This window comes from Eutrigla gurnardus (genome assembly GCF_963514095.1).
Source record: "Eutrigla gurnardus genome assembly, chromosome: 1".
Classification (NCBI taxonomy): Eukaryota; Metazoa; Chordata; class Actinopteri; order Perciformes; family Triglidae; genus Eutrigla; species Eutrigla gurnardus.
The window spans coordinates 6,014,249-6,040,039 of NC_139915.1; the positions used below are offsets into that span (position 1 = coordinate 6,014,249).

Here is a 25,791-nt window from a genome sequence, read left to right on the forward strand (position 1 = left end):
GAGCAGAAGAGTAGAGACCGGTTTGTTTGTGAGGAATTCTGTTGGTTTTGCTTTATTTGTGAGGTTTTGTCTGACAATGTTATTTGTGTCTTTACTGGGTGAAGCGGGACATCATCAGGTCACACTGGCCTCAAGCATTAGTCAAGGTATTTGATGCAGTTTATTCTGTGACCGAGATGATACTTTTATTTCAGACGGGCTATTTTTACAGCCTTATAAACGCAGTTGTTTTCCACTCATATTACATTAGTTCTCCTTTGGATTACAGACTAATAAACAGCAATGGTCTGGTGACTTCCTGAAACAGTGCAGATGAAGAGGGTCTATCTGAGACCTGAGTTATGGGATGAGATCCAAAATGTATTTTAAGATTTCTGTGTCTAACAGGTGAACAGAGTCAGCCAGTGGCTAGGGTGCCATGACAGACACAACAAGGCCAAGGCCGACAGATTAACACCAGCTGATGCTCGTGGCCGGACCACGGAGCTCCACTACATCCACACCATCAGCAGCCTCCAAATGTTTGGGTCATACGCACAAACTATACCCAGAAGATGCTGAAACCATTAAATAATGCAAAAGGGTCAAGAGTCTGCATGTGTGATGCATTTTACTAAGTTTTTTTTTAATGGGTTTAAGTTGGAAGCCTCACAGAAGGTCTGTGGTTAACACAAGCATGGCAGATTTTATTGTTTTGTTCTACCATATCAAATATATACATATTTACTTTTATGCTTTTAAGGCTTACAAGCATCTAAATGGGACGACAAAACCACTTATATATCTATATAATCATTTATATCACCTAAATATTAATATAAATGCATCAAACAAGCTAAGCTTCACCTGGACAGTTTAAGTTTAAAATGCTTTCCCAGACCAACACACATGGCTGGTCCAAATTCTGATTAAAGCCAATGAAATGGAGGAGTTTCTGAATAAAAGGATGTTTTCTCAGTCTAGAAATGGTGCAGTGGTTAAGCTCCCCCAAGTCTGAATCCACATGAACCCATGTTGGCTGAGGCTCAGATCCCACCACATCGTTCTGACCTGAAGTCTGACTGCGAGCAAAAAGAAAACAAAGAACAATACTGTGAGACGTGGAATGATGTCTCCTTCAATAAAAAGACCTTCAAACACACTTATTACACTTCTGTGCCGAAAATGAAGAAATACATTCAAGATGGAAGGATTTTATCTCATTCAGGTCGACAGACAGTGTACTTCCTGCCTGGCAAAGCTAGTGGGATATTAGCCCAGCTTCACATGGCAAACCTCTGGGAATAAAGGCACGCTGTGACCTACTCCTGTACTCTAGAAATGAATCCCAGGATGGAGGCAGTGCAGTATTTTAAAACATATTTATGAGCGTGGGGTTATAGGGGGGCATTCGGTGAACACATTGGGGATTTCTACAGCTCTTCACACATAGAAAGGTTATAATGTTCTTTGGCAAACGGCCAATAAAGTTATCATAATTTAGCTGTGACACACCGGCTCATCTGGAAATGCAATACAGCCTTTATTTGGCATCGAGGCAACTTCATCCCTACAACAAAAAGTTGCTCATGGAGATGATTTCAAAATATAATGCTGAGTCTGGAAAAGATATTACTGAGATCTTACTGATAAATTCTTACAAATCACTTAACATTATGATTCAATAAGGTCTTAGTATGATAATCTCACATGAAACTTTCATATGAAGTGCACATTGTGGTTGCAAACATCTGCCTCCCACATGCTGGGATGCTATGGATCTTTAACTGGTTTTAATGAGCGGGTGAAGGCGACAGTGCTTTGACTTCAAACACATGCAGAAGCCTCACTGTCATCAAGTTCACATGTGTGACATCCTCACTAAGGAACTGACTCCACCACTGACTGCCCCTGACTTACTGCTGCATCCTGTGGGAAATAAACACCATTAAGTAGAAAATCTAAACCTCATCTATAAAATAAATGTATAGTATATAAAAAGATTTTGTGATTGTGATTGACATGTCGCTACCACGGCGTTGTCTGAAAGTTATCTGTGTTTTAGTCTTAGAACTTTAACCCTGTCACAGTGTGTTTTCAGTTCATGGGAGGCCATTCTGGTTGCAAAAAGCCAACATGCTGACGGCCAAAATCCAAGACGCCATCTTGAAGCCGAACTCTTCAAAACCATAATCCACAAACAAATGGCTGAATACGTCTACTTCTTATTCACAGTCACTGAGAGGAATCAATCCCCGACTCCAGACCAGACGTGCCCGTAATCCATAGAAGATGTGACTTCACTAATACTTCAAAACTTGCGTATTTATTCAATTTGTCCCTTTCCCTCAGATTTCACTTCTGGCTCTGTTAGAATGAGAACATTAACTAGAGGACTCTTTGTGGGTTTGTAACCACAAATAGAAACACAAGTTCTGGTGTTTTGGACAGTAATCACTCAGCTTTCCACTCCCCACAACAGAGCATCTCATGAAACCATTAGCAACATGTGTCCGACCGATACTAGAACACACACAGGGTGAGATTGTTTGGTTTAGTGGAGGAAGAACTGAGCTGAGGACAAAACAAGTGGCGGTTGTGGTTCCAAAAAAATGTTTTAATTGCTGTTTGTGCCTTTTTTTAAATTGGTGAATACGCAAGTTCCCCAAATGTATTTTTGTGTTCTATGGATAATTTTGCAGGAATAGAAGTCTCACAATTCACGCCACTTTATCATATCTGCAGGATATTCCACAAGCTGCAAGCATCAGCATTTGTGGTGGAGAGAGATGTGGGCATGAGGGTCGAGACCTTTGATTCCAACAGTAAAACGAGGCCTCATCCACGAATCTAACTGTTATATGTGCATTCGGTTTGGTTCGGTTCGGTTTGGTGTATGGGCTAAACCGGTTTAATTTATGCAAACTAGTTGAACCGGCATTTGTCCTCATGACACTTTCTTGAAAATTAAAAACATCAGCGACCTGTGCCGACGGCGTCACAGCACTAAATCCAACTTGTATTGCATTAATAAGCAGCAATGGCTCATCAAATTCGTCACATGGCCTGCGACGTCGTATCTGTCTCTCTCGTTCCACAAAGCCGTGATGTTTTGTAAAAATAGACACTGTTGCGGCGTTATAAACGGTGCGATCGTGGCATATTTTTGACTCTCCTTTCCGTGTTTATGGTGCAATCTTCCGTGTAAAGAAACAAATATCACTTGGGAGGCTCTGCTATTGCAAGTGTGACGCCTAGTGGGAAAAGTCGGTATAACCGGTTTGGTCCGGTCTTTGGCTTAGTATCAGACCGGTTTGAAAATGTTTAAACCGGACCAAGCCTACATCATTGTCATTGCCAGGAGTCCCCCCAGGCTCCCTGAACAGCTCACAAATCTAGTTTTAGCTGACTTTATCAATTAACACCACGAATTTTACTAATTTAATAGGAATGCATTAATACAAGTGATTTTGAACTGGTGACACGTCATCTACAGCTAACAATGATTTACTCTGGGATCTGGAACAGAGCTCATCCAGACCAATTTGGTGCCTTTTTCGTTTTTAAATGTTTTTTTAAATGTTTTTTTAAATCCCTCATTTGAGGGGCCCCTATGGATAGATGACGCCCCGAGCCTCCTTGGCTTATAGGACTGGCTCTGGTCTCTAAGGCCTTTATATGCTCTATATCTGTGACCGGTTTTGACACATTTTAGTAACTATCCCAATTCTTAAACAAGTCTATTTAAATTCCTGTTATAGGAGTTTGCATAAGTAAGTTAACAGTAAGGTCTAATCGACTCTCTGGTTTTAAAAAGAAGTCTGATTACATGGAAGTCTATAAGAAAATGACCGTACTTCTCACTGATTGTTACCTCAATAAACATTGTTAACATGAGTTTATGGGCTCAATCTCGTTGTCAGATTGCCAAATTCAAGGCTTCTCCTTTACAGTCTATAGTTGAGACTTAAGCTGAGATTGGACATCACAATGTCAGCCTTGGATCGAACATTCATGATGACTGTAAACTTTCTCCAAACCCGCAGCCACTCTTATTCAAACTGCCTTTCCCCCCTAATAATCCAAGCAGGTGCTCATTCAACATAACACTTCATATAAACACATTTATATGAAATTCATAATACTGTAGTTGAGGGTTATATAAAGCTGGCACAGGCATCCGTATCAAGAGCTTGGCACTTCACAAGTTTGAATTAGAGACCTCAGGCACCTCAACGGTGTCATTAATCATCAGCAAATACAGGTGAGATAGCTGAGCTGAGCCACAGGCAGCGACAGGCTAATTCAGGCTTGCAGTCTATCCCTAATAGAGTTCCAAGCACATCTTTATAGTCCCAGGACAGGCCTGACTCACTGAGTCTTCCACTCGGAGGGAAATCTAATCCCACAAGTAGCCTGCGAATGTGCTGTGGAAAAATAAACTGCTCAGAGAGCAAGCAGAGCCACAGTGAAAACAGCTATACTGCGGATTATTCTTCCCAGTAGATGGACCATAGAATCACAGTTATGTAAATGACACAGTCCAGCGCTGCTTAAAACACTGGTTGCAAATGAGTACCAGGCTTATTTATTCGAACTACCAAGCCTCTTGGTGACAAGCATGCAGCGGCATTTCAACCACTTTAAAACCTCACTGCAAAGAGTCCAATAACAACATACACTGAGCATCACGCAATGCAACTCTTAATGCTGGTTGTTGGCACCCCAGGGAATCCCCAACCTCTCCCAGGTTCCTCCAGGACCCGACAGAGGCGAAGCGGGTCCTACCTGTGACCGCGGCTTCCCCTGCACCCGCATGTGGAGGCAGGCGAGCAGCAGAAGAGCCAGTCCCGACAGCATTCTCTCATGTGGCCCCAGAAATGTTTCGACCAGTCACTCAGGCTCCTACGCGAAATCCAGTGGCTGCTCCCTACCGTCAGCCTCTTCCTTGCCTCTGTAGCTGTGAGAATGCCACAAAAAAAAAAAAAAAACCTCTCTCACTACAGAGCTGATCTCTACGAGCTCCCCTTGTAAACTGAGCTGGGGGAGGTGCAGCTGGGGGAGGTAAGGGGTGACTGGAGCTTTTTTAGAGGACGGAGAGTGCGAGGTAGAAAAATGAATAGGAGGGAGAGAGAGAGGACACACAGTGGAGAGTGTGGCAGCGACTGCTGACAGCAAATTGGAGCTCAGAAAAAGTAGGAGAGGAAGGAAATTCTGACTGAAACGAATGTGTAAGCAAAACCCCTGATGCAAAATGTGTGGAAATATTTCGAAGGTGGGCATCTTCTAGGAAGACCCCCTTCACTACCACCACCAAATACTTCATTTCAAGCCACGTTGCAACACTGGAAGCACGACTGCCGCGGCCAAAAGGACCAGACCTCATATCATATGGTTTTCCTATTGCGCCACCATCGTTTCCACAACATTAAACCCTAATTGACCAGGATATACTGTACGGAGGTAGAAGCGCACTCTTCATTCTTCTATCTGATGTCCTTTTGTTTCATGAAATGATATTGGCAGATCATGCACATTGTTGCTGGACATGTTTCTCACAGAGAGACTTCTGGGATAAGCATGAGATAATTGAAAACGGTTTTGAAGTGGCACACGGAGATCACAGCAGACTGTATGCACCGAAAGTCTGTGTCTCAGATGGCCAAGCACACATGGAGGGGTTACAAGGGGAGGAGAGGGAGGGAGACAGATGGACTGACAAGATACAAAATAAAAAAAGAAAGAAGAAATAAAATGGATAATATAGGCTACCATACTGGTGAGAGTTTGAATGCAATATTTATGCACTGTATACTCAATCTTGTATTTTACCCTTGTATAATGTGTCTACTTAGCCAAGTTTTCTTGTGTTAATATATTTATTTATTTTATTTATTTAAGGTTTATTTAGTCACGGACAGTGCACATTAATAAACATCAATATGTAAATACAGCAGAATTAGAAAATTGCAATTTTGCATCTATTGTCCATGAGCAGATATTAACAGGCCAGATGCACCAAAAATGTATGCATCAACAAAGCAAACAAACAAAAATCAATAAAAAACAGCACTCCCGCAGCTGCCTGCCTCACGTGCACAAGCAGCATGATGGAAATCGAACGTTAGGTCAAGCTGAACGAAAAATAACTCAACAACAACCGTAATGATGGCAGAGACCTCGGCTGCAGAGAGAGAGAGACGTCGTGTCCTCACAGCAAGTGTTGCGTTACGTCATGCAAAAAAAACCCCGTAGCTCTCAGCTATGTGCTCAAGGTCAGACACTTAATCACGTAAAATCCCAATGTCCGCCTGCAGTTAAAGTTAGCCATCTGGGTGCTTTTGCGACTGACCCGGGGGCTGTACAGTCTGTGTAAATTTCTGATGGCAGAAACCAAAAAATGACCCACACCTTCTTCCAGTGTCCTCATGTCCAGGAAATGTAGGGACAGTCACGAAGGATCAGGCTCCGGTGCAGCGAGTTTGCACCACTCTGAACTCCATCTCCCAGAGCTGCAGCCGCTCTACTCGCTTCTAAGCAGTAAGTAAACTCCAGGCCTATATCTTTGGTTAATAAGGAAGATATGCCTCTACCAAGCACAATAACAAATGTACTGCAAGCCTGCTCTCATTAACAAATGACCAAATAAATATACTTTCTTGGAAGAAAATTAGTGAACACAGTTCTTGCAATTAAAAACACTTTTGGTGAATTACAATAACACGCAAATACCGTATTTACATGTGCAGAAAAAAATGTGAATAGCCTGGAAAATGTCAACATAAGCCCAGAATATTCCTCTTTAGGAGGATGCAAATGTGTGAAGTTTTAAAACACCGGCTCACATTTAATACTATATATCCCCGTTCAACTTAACGGCTTCCATGAAGCTTGGGGCTGTAGATTTATGGGAGCACTTACACCTGTTAGAAGTCAGCTGAGCAGATTGCCAAATATTTTATTGGTGATGATATGCATGTTGGCACTTTACACCATAAATCACAGCCTGCCACCTTTCATAAAGCTGTTTCACACAACAAGAAGAGGCAGGGAAGCATAGCGTGGACATAAAATCACCACACCTGTGAGGCACGCACACACACACACACACACACACACACACACACACACACACACACACACACACACACACACACACGAATCCTATCCTATCCAAGAGTCTTTCTCAAAACAGTGGTACACTGAACTTGTCATCCAATCAGCTTGGTTTTCATCGTTAACCCTTCGTTCTCCACACATACACTCAGCACAGCTAACTGTCAAAACAACACAGCTGCAGACGCGTAGGAGGAGAACCGCGCTTTTCAGCAGCCCGTCCATCGCAACGGACCAACATACATCTCCCGCGCTCCTGCTCCGCCTCTGAACTGGGCCATCTCATTATGGACGCATAGCGCCCAGAGGTCGGGCGGGGCCAGACTAACTCTCCAGCACACCCCGGGGTCTTTGTTTTCCTTCAACAAGTAGGTCAGCCCTGAAGCAACCTTGACTCCAGGCGCCTGATGGCTCCGGTCTCCAACCCACACACGTCAGAGTCGTGCTCTACAGCAGGTGGGCTCGACGCCGCTGTCGAGGACGGCGTCAGGGTCCGGCAGACACCAGCCCATACAATAGCACATTCAGCTCCTGTCCTTATTCTCTGTCACGTTTGCAGTCTGGAGGATGTTTAAATCCAAAGCTCATTAGCAGAACCGTGACGGCAAACATTTGAAGCAGGTGTGGTCTCAGCGAGGAACGCTCTACCTGACAGCTGTAACGCTGCTTCTGCCATGAATCTAGTTTATCATCAGGCTTCAGACACGCTCACGCTGAAGGATGAGGAAAGAGGATGCAGGGCCCCCGAGTTGTTTGCAGCAGCGCAAACACACTTTGACATGTCAGCAGCCGTGATCACGATCTCTGACAATTCTTTATTGCTCTTCGACCACATTCTCCCTTTATTTCATCCACCTCTTCTAAACAGTTAGAGCAGTACAAGTTAGGAGAAGGCAGAAAGTTTGAAGTGAAAACACGTGGTTTTTGTGCATCTGGGATACATATTAGACAGCAAACTCAGGCATGTAGGTCCCATGATTGTTTCCTTTGAGCGATGTATTTGACTGAAAAAATGCAGCAGCACAGCGGAGAGAGGCAGGCTAATGAATAAAGCAGGTCGAGAGGAGATTTGGGCTGGGAGGGGCAAGGTGTGGCTGAGGGACGACGCTTCTATCAGAAAAACAGCTGACGGTGGATGACAGTCTGCAGGAGAGACATGAAATAGTTGCTGAAACGTTCCAGCACGGAGCTAGAAACAGCTGAGGTGAACCGCTTTTCAATTCTGCACTAGCCAGGTAGTGTTTAACAATTAAAGAAGAAGGTAAATTAACATTTTGACAATCTAATCAAAATACATGGTGTTTACTTTGATATTATCTTTTTCTTGAAATATGCTTTCAACATAATGGGATAAAGGCTTGGCAATTTAGTGATTTTCCATTTTGTGAAAACAATTTCGACATTAACAATGGCCTGTATAAGCTCTCAGGCCCGAACACAGATAAGTTCTGCTGTTTTTAACGTCTTTATACACCTGCTGGAGGCCTTTTGTTAAACCTGTCGGACGCCATCAGATAAGAGTCTTATTTACAATGGGGTGTGACCCTGAGCAGCATAGACCAACTCACTGTTACTCTTAGGTTTACAGATTTACACATTCACATGCTGACTTCATTCATTCACACTCATTTATAAATAGGCATTCATACTTAATTAAGACGCACAGACAGATATTTTCACGTAACATTTTCACATTCACACCTACGTGTCTTATCTTCTTTTCAAATGACCCTAAATCAGAGAGCACTGGCCACACATCGAGTGCTCCAGATCTCTGGCATTCCAAACAAACCGACGAGGCATACGACGCACTAAACTGCCTCTCCGATTGACAGCCACCCAGATAGAAGCCAATCACTGTCAACAGCCGTCTGTCTGAGGAAGACCTGCGTGACCGCTGAGTGCTAAAAATACAACCTTGGGTCCGTGTAGTATACCCTCATAAATCTGTCTCCGGGGGCCGGACACTGAGGCTCCCTGCCCTTGAAACACACTCCACTGCAGAGCTCAACCCGTTGTGTGTCAGCCACGTAGCTCACTATACGCCAACTGTGCCCAAATCACCATCGTCTATCCATTGTATCAGCTCTCATCTCTCCGCAGACAGAAGCACACATACTGATCATTACATCACGAGTCAGAACGTTGGAGGGAGACGCATAATGATCATGGCAGGCCAGGGCTCCAGAGAGCCACATTGTGAGAATGGAAAAAGAAGGATGTATGGATGTGAAATGTATGGATTTGATTGTGCCAGGGCTTTCTTTATTTCTGCTGACACAGATATTCTGAAGTGCCAGAATAGCACCAGGAAATGAAAGTTCAACACAGGCGGACTGTTACTCTTCCTGCAGAAAAATGACTTTCCCCCATACAAATGTAAACTCACATTATTGCTAATTACAGTAGAAACAAGTCTAAGTTTTAATTGAACTGAGGAGAAAATGTTAAAAAACAGGATCCAAACAGAGGAACTAGCAGTGTGTTGGAAACACATCAAATGGAGGGGACTATGCTTGAAGAAGTCCAGGTTTAACACTCCCCTGTCTCCCAAAGAAAGACTCTATGAGCAGTATCAGAGCCCAGAAGAGGTGTGGCGATGTAGAACAAGTGTCTGACCTCTGACCCCAGAGCGTTCAAGCCTACCAGAGTTGCACAGGTCACACAGAGCCAGTGAGGGCCGCCATGGGCCAGTATGGGGACAGCAGGGCCCATCAAAATCCAGGAAGTGTTGGACAAACTAAGACATCAATCTGTCACCTCCTTCATATCTTAATTTCTCAAACAGCATCTGTGTTAACAGTCCTCCGACTGGGATTCTCATATTCAAGGCCTCTTTAAAGCGACAAGTACTCTAACAAGTGTCATTAAGCAGGATAATGGATCTCTACTGACTCTCCGGCTGCTCCTCTATCACTGAACTCCCTGTGGAGGGAAGAGCGAAGCAACTGTATCTCCATATAAGGGATTGATTAAGCATCACGAATGTATTTTATGTTTAGTTTTCTTAACATTAGAGACAAATCCAACATAAAATTCACACTTTCTGAAATGTTTCGCGAGCACTCCTACACTGGACAAACTGTTGAAATTTAATTTTAAGAGTCTACACACATGCTAGCTGCTCTGAGAGGCTCAGCCAAACGAAATGCTAATGTCAGCATGCTAACTTCCACACAATGACCTTGATCATTTTAAGCAGATGTCATGTTTATCATGCTCACCATCTTAGTTTAGCATGTTAGCATGCTAACATTTGCTACACAAAGTACAGCTTAGCCTGCTGTGGATGTCATTAGTTTTACATTACACATTTTAATTTAAATTTCCAGCGTAATTTCAACTCATCCTCAGGGGAACATGAACGTCTATATCAAAATGTATCCATTCAAAAGACTTTTCAATCAAAACCACAAGTATCAACCTCATGGTTGCCCTACAGGAAAAAATCAGGGGATCACAAACATCATTAGGATGCTTCATCTGGGAACCATGAATATCTGCACAAAACAATGAGATGCTTCGTCAAACAAGTCCAACATAAAGCAGTACGAGTTAAAATCCTGAGACCGATATTACAAGTTGTAAAATCAACATCTTTCCACAGCAAATACCCCTCATAACTGTTACTGCATGTGTGCAATAACTGACGACAGGCTCTGCTGCCATGAATCCATAACCATCTGCAGTAGGTAATGGTGGGGAACACCCTGAGAGCGAGCAGCAGCTGAGGCTTGTCGTGACAGAGATGGGATTGAGGTATCTCCACCAGTCTTCACCAGGCAGGCTGTATATCAGGGCACTCATCCCCCTTTTAACAAGTCTGTCCGTCCACCACGGTGGGGAATGCATATAACAGATGCAGCTGTCAGACGAGAGAAGTGAGGAGTGGCTTAGGATGTTGTTTGATGAGTTTGGGCCTGAGCCTGGGAAACATGCCAGTCAGAGAGGAAGACTACAGCTGAGACCTGGACTCGGACGTAGCCTCAATCTATCTGTCATCTTTATTAAGAACGATACGTCAAAACCCATGCCGAAATGTATGAATTCAAAGTTGCACTAGTTAGTCATAAGAAAGCATTAATATGAATAGAGCCTGACTTGGGCTCACGCTATATTTGGCACATGTATCATCCACTTGGATGTAACCAGATTTCAACTTCACCTAACTGTGAAGAGCAGCAGGAAATAGGCTATGAAGCCACTACTGGGTCTCGAGGAGTGCGAGCTCCATAGATTTTTACCCTCAGCTGGGCCCACCGCCGCCAGCAGAGAAGTGTGTGGTCAGTGATCAGCCTTTAAAAATACACACACCCTTCTCAAATGCCCTTCCTTGGTATAAAGAGAGAGAAGTGGCAGCTCCCACCATAAAGGGATCATTCTTCCTCTGTTCATCTGAAATGAGTCACCACATTCAGGGGGGGTTTCGGTGCCTCAGAACTGGCTGTTTCACCGTTGATCAATCACAGTCCTATAATTGGAGAGTAAAAACTCTCCTCTATATGATAACTTTTACAGTTCGGGCTCAGAATCCCGTCATATCGTAGGCATTTGTACTGTGGTTGTTTGAACCAGAATGGAAATCAAATAGTGTTGGAGCCAATGTGGGTTTTTTCCTTCCCTTTGGAAAGACCTGTTTACATTTTGTGGGTACTGGTATACCATTCAACAAGGGGGCCGATAACATGTTGGTGATGGGTCACGCCACACAATCAAGTGGTGAATAGACACAGCTGTGTAGTGTCTGTGTGTTTGGACTGCAGGAGATGTAACTGTATAATATAAACTAACACAATTAAAGGGGCAGTTCACCACAAAAATCAAGAATACATGTTTCCTCTGACCTTTAGTGGTATTTATCAAACCGTTTTTTATTCAGAATGAGTTACAGATAACAAGGCTTTTCTTGAATATGATGGGACTATATGGAACCCAGCTTGTGGTGCTCAAATGGGAACTTCTGTACAGACTAGAGACCACAGACAGAGCTTAAGGTTTGAAGATGCTGTAATGAATCAGGCCATCAGTACTGCCATCAAAATACTGGCAATCTTCTTCTTTTCCCATTTTTATGACAGGTAAAGCAATGCATTGCCTGTCCAAACCCATTTATTCCATCACTTGTGTGCTAAACTGCCCCATCGACAGTGCGGTACTACTCAGCAGTTTTGCAGCAGCTCGTTGGAGCCATCTGAGGCAGAACAAATCATGAAGGAAAGCCAGGCAGCACACACAAAGAGAGTGCAGAGTCCTGTTTGGCATGTCTACACTTGGGAGGTAGACTGTGAGTAAGCACAAGCAGCTCAAATGAATGAAAAATACTGGCAGGCTGTTGAAAAATTGGTGCAGGCACTCCATACATCAACATTGCAAACTCTTGAAATCTGGCTTTTACGACACGTTCCAGATACTTTGATGGACAAGAGCACTGAATCTTAAGTTATGGGCCGGTCAAACAGCTATAGCAGCCACTCAGACAGTGCAGGAAAAGGATTGAGGTGCCAATACAGCAGACGATTTGAGCTGGACAACAATCCAGGCGGTGAGATAAGGATGAAATCACATCAGTCCTCCATTGGACAAACCAGAACGACAGGGGACGGACCATAAAAGGATGGCGATGTACCTCATTAGCTAGAGAGACGTGAGGGTGTCACTGTGTCCGATTCAGAAATGTGAGACGGACACCTACAGTGGCGTCAGGAGGCAAATGTCAAATGGACAGAGTTGGGTTGTTATTCATGCCGTTTGAAAGGTGTCAGGGACAAGTATCAGGGACCACACAAACAGTGGGATGTGTGGTAGGAGACCGTTTTTCCCTCTAATCAGCAGCAGCAGCAGCGCATCACCACAACAAGCACACACACAACCTCTGTGGTTTCATTTGTCTGGAAAGTTGAAATAACAACATATCTGAGACACATTTTCCTCTAAAAGAAGAGCGCGGGCCAAGTGGTTTGAATTAATTTTTCATTATCATGATTAAGTATCTATTGGTTCACTGCTGTTACTTGCAGCAGAGAACCGCAATGGGACCAGTATGAAAGCCAAAATCTAAAATTAGCTCCAGACACTCCTGCAGAGTGAAATAAATCACACAGGAAAATCAGTGAGCTGCTTTGTGTGAGCATCATCTAGCTTCCACCTCCTCATCTCATGAGAGTGTTCCTTTTCTCTCTACGATCATTCACCTCGGTCGTTTTCTCAGTCACTAAGAACGTAATAGTGTGAGTGTGAACACATGTACAAAGGTGTAGGAACACTGTCACACCATGTTCATGAAATTAGTATTTCAGGCAATAAATGCTCAATTTACACATCTTTTATGATCACTCCCCTACCTTCCACCCAATCAAGATGATGTTAAATACCCTCAGGAAATTGCCATAGTATTTTTGGGATTCAATGTGTAAAATGAATGACTTGATTGCTTGATTTGAATAAAATACATACACCTATCTATTTGTACAACGATTCAATATAATGAAAAAAAAAACATCCACACAGCTGTAGCTGTTTCTTGTCATCAGTGTGTTTTGGGCTTCCAGATAAATGTAGTACAGTATCTCTGCGCTATGAACAGACAGGCTCTGACCTGCTGGATCTCTATAAAATAATTAGAAAGACATTATTTAATGGTTTGGCTTTGATCTGAATCAGAGGCACTCGAGTTCCTGGAAGGTGATTCAGAGTCCAGTGCCTTGGGACAGTGACTGCACCAGCTTGTAGAGAGTGTGTGAGATACCTCCTGAGCTACGGTATATAGTAAGATTCAGTTTAGTTAGTTGGGACTTAAATAGACAAGTTTATGCACAATATATTTAACATATTTTCAGCTTGTCTGGAAAATAACCAACAACAATAGACTAGTGAAAAATAGACATTGAAGCTATAAAAGGCTATTGCTATAACAACAGCACAAACATGAATCAAATCTCATGACTTTTCTAGAACCGCATTCCCATATCAACCTAAAATATATGATCCATCTTGGTCCGTCATTGTTGATATGATATGATATTTCCATGCTAGTGACCATCAAACATCGGACAATAATCAATCACATCTGAGTTGGCTTCGTCTGAGCATCAAGCTCCGGAGCCACGATCACTGGGCAGAACTGGAAGCCACCAGGGCCACATCAAAACCCTCAATCCACATGGACCCTGTCTCCTGGAGCAGCTGCAGAAACAACAGCGGCTTCACACTATGTCGATTGTCACATGAGTCATTCAATATTATTACAGTAGGCCGTATTATTATGCTATCATTTAACAACCCTATAGTATTAACTAGACTCTAGTCTATGGTCTCTTTTGAATTTATGAGGCTACATCATACGAAGGTTTTGTTAAGATTTGACCCAAAGGCTTATAATATTTTGACAAGCTCTGAAGTATCATATTAGGTCAAGCAGAGTGCACCAAACCAGCTGACCGTCAGCTGATCCAAACAGACTGACACTTCAAACAATCTGCTCAAGCAGCCAACTCCTCATTCTTCCTTCTGGTTCCTTCCTGGTCCCTGCTGCCAGGGCTAACACTCAGCACTGGCTCTGTAGCTTAAGGTCTTTTTGGTTTTGTTTTCATCAACATGCTTACATACAATTACAGAGCCATGTATGAATGGAATTCACTTCCTAAATATTTTTTATAACACAAAGAATCAGTCAAACTATTTTGGCCTTCCTTGGGATTGACTCCCAATGACTATTATTATTATGATTAATATTATTATATCTCTAATTTCTTTGGAATTTATGTTATTTATTATTTGTATTTTAATTTCTATTTGATTTTATTATTATTCATATCATTTTTTGTTCTGCGGATCGGACTATACATGTCCCGGACCCCAGGTCCCAGAAGAATAGCTACAGCTATGCTGCAGCTAATGGGGATCCTAAATAAACTAAACTAAAACTAAACAATTAAGTTCCCATTATTTATGTTATTTCAACCCTTCCCACGTAAAGGATCACCATGTCGTGTGTACTAACAGTAGAAATGTGATCAAGGCCAAAATGAGAGATCAGAGGGCTTTCTATCTTGATTAAATCTTAATGTTGAGATTACAGCGCATGGGAAACACACGGGGTTAACAGAGCGAGGTCAGCATAACCAACTGGAAATGAGCTCTTTGTCCAACATATTTCTCACCGTTAAACCGTGATCAAACGAACGTTAAAGTGAACGCAGCACACACACACACACACACACACACACAGCCAGCCATAAGAAGGCCCATGATCGCTTTGGTCCAAGGAGGTAGAAACCTCCTGCTGACCTCCACTTCACTCCTCCACATCACATATGAAGACATCTCACAATGATGTCATGCTGCCCTCTGCTGGTCACAGCCATTACTGCACCACAACTACTGCCTGCAGTGTAACACGCTTTGGTCCTACCAGAGATTAATTATCCAGTTCTTATACACCTATAATAATTAAGTATGTGTTGGATTAGGCTTTGAATTTATATTAGGGATTTATCGTTTAATTATAGAGATATACATAACAGCAAATATTGACAAACATGAACCATATTCCAAGATAGAAATATGGAACATCCAAATAAAGTGTTATAATATATTATTATAACATATATTATAATATATAAAATATTTACACCACCTGATGCAAATTCAGGAGTAACAATTGATCATTTTAACATTTAAGTTAACCCAACAAGCTAATAACCTTGAGTAGCAGATACAGTAAACATCCAGGATGTTAATACATCCTTCATGTCCTCTGATCAATTCTCCTTTGATTGGCAGATATTAAAAGGTACAACAACAATGTCAACGTTTAAAAACTAAGTTTGAAGAAGCTCATGTTAGAATTTTCTACAAACGTGTGAATGTATATTTTCTCCAGTACACATCTCCACAGCGCTGGTAGAGATCATATCAAATAAAGGTAACAAAGTCACTGGCTGGTGACTAAAAGGTTGACATTTTAAAAAAAGGGTTCATGATGTTGCCTACCGAACACTTTCCCACCACGCAGAGAGACGTATCGTTGTGCCCACATGGCGTCCCATCGATCACCCTCGCCGACTGTCGCACGTAGAACCTGAAGCCTGTTGCCCGGCAGTTGAGTTCACAATGCTGATCCCCGGAAACTGAAAGGACATAATGAATGCAGAGAATGATATCAAGACTTTTAATGTAACATGGGAATATTCAAGGACATACCCTCAAATACTTTAATACTCCAAACGATTAGATATGAGTGTACATCATGCACATTAGACTTCTTTCAATTAACTTGAATTCTGGCACTAAAACAACATTTGATTGGGCAAAAAAAGAACAATATTCATGGTTGCTTTGACACGATCACTGCTTTACAGCTGCAGTGAATGGCAACAGTTTTAGAAATAATGTCCCTGAAGTAACAGATAAGTGGAGTTCACACATTCTGATTCACAAAGTGTCTGACAAGTTATCAATTACTTGGAAGCCCAAATCCAGAATATCCCATTGGGCGGAGCACTAAAAGCTTTCACAAAGGTTAGACGAAACAAACAATAAAATGTATCCTCTTAAATGCCAAACATTTATTATTGTGATTTAAACGAAAGCTTCCCCGTTCCATTCGGTGACACAAACACAGCAGTGAGCGGCCACAAAGGGTCCTGATCCCTGTTCTTTACATTTTATTCCGGTGCTTTATCAATTAGACACACTATGAGCCCCAAAAGCAAGGTATTTCTTAAACAGATGTACAACAGTATGTTTAAGCGAGTGTCAAATAATCCACGCTCAACCTCATACAGTTACCTGAGGTTATATAATCCTTACATCTGCATTACCCGTCAGTCACGGTCTGCCGCACAATGACCAGATCTCAAAATACACACGTGTTTGACAGGATATTAATACAGAGACTGTTATTTCCATTAGTGTTCTCAGAGAGATGACATTTCAGGAGGTGTTTTGACTGTTGCCTGGTTACTTCAGGTGTGTGAGGTCAGAGAGTCTGTATGGCTGAACATTTGTCAGTGAGCGTACAGACAGGTGACATACTGCAGTGCCTACACTTTAGTTCATAGAGGTCATAGGTCAGGCAGCTGAAGATGTAAGTGACAGTGGGAATGGGATTCATTGTGAAATGTGTGTGAGTGCAGATTGTGTGGACTGGAGTGTGTTTTTAAGGTCAGGATCCTGACTAGCTCAGACATATTTCTCTCACTTCTAAAACAATTCTTTATAAAAGGTAGTTTTACTTCTTTGTTCGTTTATTTTGTTTTGTGTTTAATCCCCTTTTAAACTGGTGTTTAAAATTTCTTTACCCTGCTAGCGTGTCTGTAGGGCTGCAATTAGTCGGTTGATTGGGACTTTGGCGATTCCCAGACTATAGCGCCACCAGGAGGTTGACATGGACTACTGTTGGAATGGAATTTGGGACCAGTGTTTCCAGATTGGGTTGGTTTCTACCACGTTGGGACACTTTTGGTCAGTTTGGGTTGAAAAAAAATAGTGTTTGTGGATGAAATGTTTTTTTTCCAAACATTTTGCACACTTTCATGTAATACTGTCAAGAGTCAAAGTTGTGATTAGGCTGGAAAGTGTCAACCTGATCTGGCAACACTGTTCGGTACATGCAGTGACCTCCCCACAGGGATTAATTGTAATAACAAAAGTCAAAATAGCATCATATACATATACATATGCGCATACGGGACATACTGCTAACCTACCCTCATTGAAAGGTTCCCACTCGTACAATCTGCCCATGAAAGGTTGGTCGTTGTATGAAGAACACTGAACAGCCCTGATGTGTCTGCTGGATGGAGGGCAGGCCTGAGGATGGACCACACACACACACACACACACACACACACACACACACACACACATTTATTTTACACAAAGACAAAGTCCAACAGGTAAATCCTCCTGGAACTACCGCCAGCTCACATTCCTCATTGTCACGCTCTGCAGGCATTGATTGCTGTAGATGACCTTCTCTTTTTAACCCTGTACTTGTAACTCAGGCTTTCTTCCAGTATTTATGAAGGCTTTCCACTAACTCCACCTCCCTGACATCCCCCCATATCTCCTTTATCCAAACAAGCCCCTGGTCTGCTTTACTTCATCGCCATCGCACATCAGAGCCAATATACAGCACCAGGCACTGTTTGGGTTTATTTTAATGCACAGGATGGATTCCATAACGTTGGATCAGATAAGCAAAGCCCGTCCACACACACTGTACAGCCGGGATTAAACTGATAAAGTTTGCTAAGCTCCAGCTCTATCAATATTAGTAGACGAGTAGATAATATTTAGTGTAAGTATTAAATGGCTTTTAATTCTAACAAATGTTTGTTCTGTATAGTTTTGGTTTCTATTAAATCTGCTGGAAGCTAACGAATGGCGTGTCAACGCTTGCATGTGAACAAATAGCTTGCTTATGGGCAAACATAACACTTTACACGATGCTGTGGCAAGCAGCCCTTTATTGTTATTTTATGTCTGTAATCCTTAAGACTTGAGCGATCCTGTAAAGAACAATGATAAACGTCTCGTCCACAACATGTCGAAACGTCCTGACAGCACCGCCTTTTTTTTTGTTGTCAGTTTTTTGGCAAAATACTGCATCGCCACCAGGCAAATTTCACCCTCGTTTACAGAATACAATCGAATGCTTGTACGTGTTGTCTACTTATTAGTGAGCTCTATTCACTGTTGGACAGGGGGGGGAAACTAAGTAGGTGTATGTCTTACTTATCTATCTTTTTTAAACTTTTATTACATAAATACCTAATTAATTCTACAAAAGCATATAAACCAACCACTACTTTTTTAACTACAAAAAAAATTAAAGGAATCAATAATAAATCAGAACAATAAGCCAAATCAGTAATGAGATGTATCCATTTAATGCCGATATACCCGACATGCTGGGAATAATAATAAGTAATACATTTACATACATTACTGTTGCAGATCCTGTAGTGAGCATGCTCCCCTGTGCAGTAGGAACTGGGCAGGGGGTTGTAGGGTCTCTCTTGGTGTTGCGGGGGTCCAGACGTCTGGCTGCCTGGTTGCGGCTCCTGCTGGACCTGAGCCGGTCTGGCCGAGCCGGGCTGGTAGAGGGGGGCCCAGACTTGGTTATTTTTGGCTTGCTGTGCCCTGGGCTGCATGTAGGGTCTGGCGTAGCGATGGGGGTTGTTGGAGGGGTCCAGGTTGTTTGACCTGTGACCGGTGTGGTGGTGGGCCTCGGCTGCAGCAGAGCGTCTCTGTCTGTGGGGGTGAGCCGTCCCAGAGCCCTGGCCTGCGTCCGTCTGCAGTGGGGCAACGTAGGGAGATCTCCCGTAGCCATACCTCCCCGGGGCGATGTGAGGGACCCTGAAGACACAAACACATCTCTAGACCCTGATAAATAGATATCCAATCCAGCTACCTAACGTCCGTCAAACAGTAGAACATATCTCCTAAGCCAACCAGAGACGGTACAACAGAAGACATTTATTTGGATCCACACATTCTTTTTAATCTTTTGGCTAAATTTTCTGAGGAAACTGTCAAAGTTCTTCATCCAACCCAAGACTTTGGAGAAGCGTCCAGATCTGTGTGCTTTTGTTTTTATTTGGCTCCTCAGCTTCAAATTCAAGCAGCACCCCCATTACTCAGCTGTCAGTGCTATTTGTTTAACAACAGGAAGGGGGTCACAAAGCTGCCGAGCTCAAGCCGAGCCTTTGACTACATTCATAAAAGACTGAAGAGAAGTCAGATGGCCAACAATGTTGGCTCCAAAGAGTCACTTATAGACCAGGCTGCTCAGCATGCAGCGCAGCCGTACAGGCTCCTTAAAGACTTGCACATATTGACAAAGACAAGAAATACTGGAAAAAAAAATGTCTCATTGACCATCATGAGAGTCCAAAAATAGAGTTTTTTCACAGTGCTTAGAATGTAACACTCATGTTAAATAACCATTATAAGTATTATGAATTACAATCAAATATATTATAGATAATAACTATTTGTGTGTCTATTTGGAGATCACCTTGTCTTAGAAACAATAGAAGACAAGTAAAGATTTAATGCTGATGGTACAGCTTCAAAATCTCCTGTTGGTGTTCACCTGGTTGGGCTTCTGGGGTGAACATAATTTTCATACTCATCAAACCATGCGTTGACCCTTCATGCCCTGCATGGAAGCATCTACATTTGTGATGTTTCTTCATTCATTTGATCATTTTATCAGAATCACACTTCCTCCAGCCTTGGGAAATTACAAATGACCAATTGTACGTGCAGTGATATCAGCAGCTCACTTTATGCTGGGTGATACAGTACCTCCGTCCACCAGGCCGAGTCTCCTTCTCCCCCCTCAGATCTCCACGACTGCTGCTGTTGGAGGACCAGCCTGCGTTGCTGTGCAGGGGAACTGTCGGCCGCAGGGCTGAGATGACGTGGCCCGGCTGCTGCTGGGGATGAACACCAGCTCTCCTGGACGGGAATTGTGATGGACTGTAAACAGGCAGGCAGGGCCTGCTCTGCTCTTGTACCCCTCTCCCACAGGTGCGGGAGCAGGTTGCCCAGGACCCCCAGGCGCCCCAGGAGCCCTGAATTTCTCCATGCTCTGACCTGAACTCCTGCTGAGAATCTGCCCTCTCAGTAACCTGCGTGGTGATGAAACAACCGAGATTAGCGACACCACAGAGAGCAAAAAAAAGTGGGATAGTGCGACACAAAGGGAATGCCAAGGATTGATGTGCCTCCAGCAAAGAGATTTTAACCTCTCCAGATCATGGCCTTGTGTAAAGGCTTGAGCCAGTGACCTCATCTCATCAACATGGCTCTCCTAGCCCCTCCGCCTCCCTCCACTGTCCATGAAACAGACCTCTGTTCACGGTCATAAAGCCCAGATTTGGCTGATTAGTGGGTGTCTGTTAGTGGCCTATCCCCTATTGGCTACCTGCATTTCTCAGTGTTGACTCTATCCCTCTGTGCAACTTTGCCAGGGACGTATTAGCAGTGATCACTGCACTCTCTGTTTGAGGAAGCTGCCAGGAGGAGGCCTGGGCCAAGTCGGCTTTATCCGTGGAGCGGCGTGGAAATGCTTCTCTTTAAGGAGCACTTTGTCTCCATTCACAGCAAACCTCTCTGGGCAAACACACGGCTGTAGTAAGCTCAGCCGCATTCGACTGTGAGCGAGTGGAAAGAGAATACAGAAGCACCGGGGAGAGTTGGCAGGAAGTTCCTTCTCCTGTCAATCAGCCTGCGCAGCTATTCAGAGAGACCTCGGACACCCCCCCACCTCCTCGGCCTTTGTAACTCAACACCACTGTCATCTCCCGGGTCAGCCGTAGGTCACACAGCTGGACTCTGACTTGCCCCCTCAAACCTGACTGGATATAGTTGATCTGTCAGCCTCATCCACAAGGTGCATCTACTAGTTATGTCCTGTGGTCCCAGAGGTCAAGAGATGGTTTGCTGACAGCAGACATAAGCCCTCTCGGTTTCACTTGCAATCAACGCGACTTTTCACTCGCGCTCTCATTACAAGTTAACAGATTAGCACCCTGGTCAGGTTCCCTCTGGGAATACTCTTGCTCTTTACACATACCGGGGCAGAGGAGGCAGGAATGAAAGCCTATCACTCAGGGCGGTATTCGGCTATGCCAACAAGACACGATCATGCATGCCATCTTCCACTGGAAGAACGTTCCACTCGCCTGTGGCTACCGTGCGATTAGAGTGATCGATACTGCGACAGAATGAAACATTCCTGGAAATATCCCAGGGTGGACACAGATTTATTTATTTTTCCGGTAGCAACACTTGCTACACAACTGCTGCTCACCTTCCTGTGGTCTGGTGTGTGTTGACACTCCAGGAGGTCTGACCAAAGCCACAGCCAGAGGACAGAAGCTCTACAGGAAACGGACAGAAGCGTGACAGAATGAAGAATATACAAAACACTGGGATGTTAATAAAGTATCGCTAAACTGAGAAAATAATGGGTAATCAGAGAATGAAGCAGTATAAAAAAAAAATACAATTCAAATCAATACGTTTAAATGAATAAGTCGTAAAAAAAAAAAAAATAAATAAAACCCTTTGACATTACCTGACAATCCAGACACAGGCTGCCTGCATCGCTCCAGGATTCTTTAAGTCGGACACTTGGGTGAAAACAGAGACGTTTACAATAACATACAACTGAGCGGCACTGGCATGTTCAACACAAATGCTGTCTGTCACTGAGGCGAGGCACTGGAAAACTACCTAACAACTATCTAACGTTAATAGTCTCACAACATAAACAAGATTTTTTTTTTACTTTACTGGTTGCTGCACCAGTGTCAACATCCTGCCACGTTTTCATCCGCCTGACAGGCAACACAAGACACTGACTCAGGGAAAACACCAGCGACTTCTGCCTACTTGACCATGTGAGTTGACCTCTCTGACCTCTGACTCCTAATGAGGGAGCCCCCCTGCTGAAAATCTGCTATAGTCCATTAGACAGCAGGTCTGGGGTCCAGTTAGAGAAGGACTTTCACCCCTCACCCCAGACCATATAACTCAGCCCTGCTTTGCACCTTGCCTAAATTAAGTTCACTGAACCAGACAGGACGCTCAGAAAGTCCTGCACTTTATTAGAATAATACAAATACAGAATACACAGTATGTAATGAATACTCCCCATAAGGATCAAATTAATAACGAAAAAATCAGTCAATAATCAACAGTAACAGCCCACGTCTCATCATGTCCACGTACCTGTATGTTACGTGAAGTTTTTACTACTTCACTGTACTTTTCTAACAGTAGTATCCTACTCTGGAGCGCTCACGGACTCGTGTCCCCGCGCAGGTATCCTCATGGTCGGAACATTAATCCAGGTTCAAACGCAGGGGTTTCCCTCTGGAGACTCTGTGCTAATCCATTAAGTTAGTAGATCCGTGTCCGGAGTTGTGAAGCGAATCCCGGCGCAGCAGAGAGACGGGACGTCGGTCATCGCGGTGACTCCGGTGGTTCTGCTTTTACGCACAAAGACGCGCGGGATGACAGAAAGCTGGAACACGGAGGACAGAAAGCTACTTCTGCTGCGCCCCCTGCCGCAACTACCACTCTCTCTCCGCGCGCGCGCGCGTGTGTGCGCGTGTGTGTGTGTGTGTGTGTGTGTGTGTGTGTGTGTGTGTGTGTGTGTGTGTGTGTGTGTGCGCCATGGAAATATGTAGGTGTGTGTCTCTACCTGGCTTTTCCCACTTGGCTGTGTTAGTGTGTGTGTTCATATTGGAGCCACAGGCAGGTGAATGAGCTCATTTATCACGTGAAGTGAAGTCAAATCCCGAAGCTGCATCTGGCAAATCTGTCGGTGGAGCCAAAAAAAAAGAGTCATCTATGACTTTTACAGCATTTCAACAAGCTATAAAATCAGTCAGCTGCGTTGGATCTGTTCGTGTTTACCAATGATGCTGTGATGATTAAACACAGGACAGACAGGAGGCCAGTAAACTCACATGTTTCTCTCTCCTCTTATGTTTAGCATTGACTCTAATGTTTGCATGATGTTGATTTTGATTAATGGAATTCTGCAATACAAGTAGAATAGCAGCAATCACACAAATAAACCCAACTATACCATAATTGTAATATAGCAGGATTAAAGGATCCCTTTAAAAGACATATTTTTCCACTTTGGTGGAAAAGAAAATGAGATGTAGGAACATTTATAGTGTGGTCTATAATCTTAAAACTGGGCACCATCAAGACAATCAGGGGCATTCATCCATCACTTTGTGACCCAAAACAATCAAAGTAAATTGGATTAACTAAAAGACCTTTAATATGAATGGAAATAAGATGTGGTTTGTTCAAAAGCCTCCTAATTTATGTGGTTGGTTCCAAAGTTTTGCACACAAAAAAAAATCACTGCCATTCACGTTCTCATATTTGAAAAGCTCAGTGTTTTATTTTGCCGTTTGTGTAAATTGACAGAACAAAACAGCGCTGCATGCTTCAGTGGCATTCAGTATGCAGCTCATTGCAGTTATTGTCTGTAAACACGCTTGCTTGACAACAGCGTCATTATTCAGCCAAGCATAACCTGTCAATACTGTGAAATCAATCAGTGTACTCTGCACCTACAAATCCATCCACTCACCCGTGTGCCTCTGCACCACATGTCAGCATGCATGTCTCTCTGCAGGTTTCTGCAGGGGCAGCTGGTCCTGCTGTTGCCCCTACTGACCGTCCTCACCGGTGCGTGGATGTTGATGATGCTCAGGAATTTGCCTTTAACCTCGATGTTTCCAAACCCTCGACAGGCAAACAAGCCTCCAATTAAGGCATCGCTAATGAACTGGGATGACCCATTGAAGGCCTCTCCGGGGGGGGGGGGGGGGGGGGGATACAGCCAGATAACAGATAACTAAAATGATCTTATCTGATTCACAATATTTAAAAAAAGAAAAAAAGAAGAAAAACTGATTTAGAAAAAAGCAGAACGTGTTGCATTCATGACATCAGATTTGATGTTTCTTAAAATAAAGTAAAAATATTATTGTAGAAAACCAATTTAACCTACAGTTTCAGGTGGTTATTTTTTGCAGTGCATGGCTAACAATAAACAATGCACTCCAGGTTCATTCCAGGAGAAACTAATAGTCGGTCCTGTGAGGCGGAACGCATTGGCAGCCGTGTCTCCAGACCAGACAGAGGTCTGTCAGAGGGTCCAGCACATCAACACTGCAGCCTCCAAACTAGCGATTAGGTTTATTGCTCGCCATCCAGCCAAACACAAATTGTGAAGATAATATTGCATGACCTTAATCTACTGGTAAGTTCATATTAATGCAATAATGCTGCTGTCACTCCACTGGCTCTGTCATTACTCTAACCTCCTCTATGAGTACAAAATGATGATGATGATGATGATGGATGATTTCTCTGTGAAGCAAGTACTGTAACTTACAGCTGAATGAAACACAAAGTATCCTGGGACATAGAGAGACAGAGAGAGAGACACAGCAGGTCCAACAAACATCCATTATCTTTAACCCACTCAGGGTTGCTGGAGCCGATCCCAGCTGACGTTTGGGTGAAGGCAGGGTGCATCACAGGGCTGACACGTCGGACAGACAACCCCATCACATTCACACCTACTGGCAGAGTCATTACCCTGACATGCATGTCTTCAGACATTTAATTGAATTCATTGAATGAGGAAATAAACATATGACATTTTACATTTAAATATATAAGTTTGGTTTTTAAATGTCTTTATTTCTGCCAAATTAAAGTGCCAAGTGTCAGTAACCACAGTTTAAATGGTTGTTATTAGGTAACAAGATGCCTCCCGTGTCCCAGTGTGTGTGTATATATATATATATATATATATATATATATATATATATATTATATAATATATCAGTACCTCCGACAATGTTGTTACGTCTTGCATTAAGTCTCGACAGTACTTTCTAAAATCAAGCCTTTTTGGTTGCTTGTGTATAGCATCCCCGCTAAAATGGCTTGATTTTAGAAAGTGTGGCCTGAGACTTAATGCAATCAATAACACAAATTGAGGAGCTACATGCAGCTGGCATAAGCTCAGAAAACCACATACTATAACAAAAATGCCAATGTAAGGCTCTATAAAGACCGAATACTACTTGAGCAACAGATTGCGTGTGGGTTATTACTCACCAAGACATATGGACT

General features: G+C 43.1%; 1 protein-coding gene across 2 annotated transcripts in view; it reads right to left on the reverse strand.

The window, feature by feature from the left end:
- The window catches only part of thsd4 (thrombospondin type 1 domain containing 4), a 31,349-nt gene extending 11,975 nt beyond the window's left edge, over positions 1–19,374 (reverse strand). The window contains exons 1-3 of one of the 2 annotated variants that reach the window (XM_084008270.1): positions 19,044–19,374; positions 17,805–17,907; positions 16,087–16,223 (exon numbers count right to left, since the gene is read on the reverse strand). In XM_084008270.1, the coding sequence (XP_083864396.1) occupies positions 16,087–16,223; positions 17,805–17,907; positions 19,044–19,253 (450 nt within the window). In that variant the 5' untranslated portion in view covers positions 19,254–19,374. Of the gene's footprint in view, positions 1–4,767; positions 4,951–16,086; positions 16,224–17,804; positions 17,908–19,043 lie in introns of those variants that run through there. The other variant, XM_084008271.1, reaches the window with a different exon arrangement.
- Between the last annotated feature and the right edge of the window lie 6,417 nt (positions 19,375–25,791).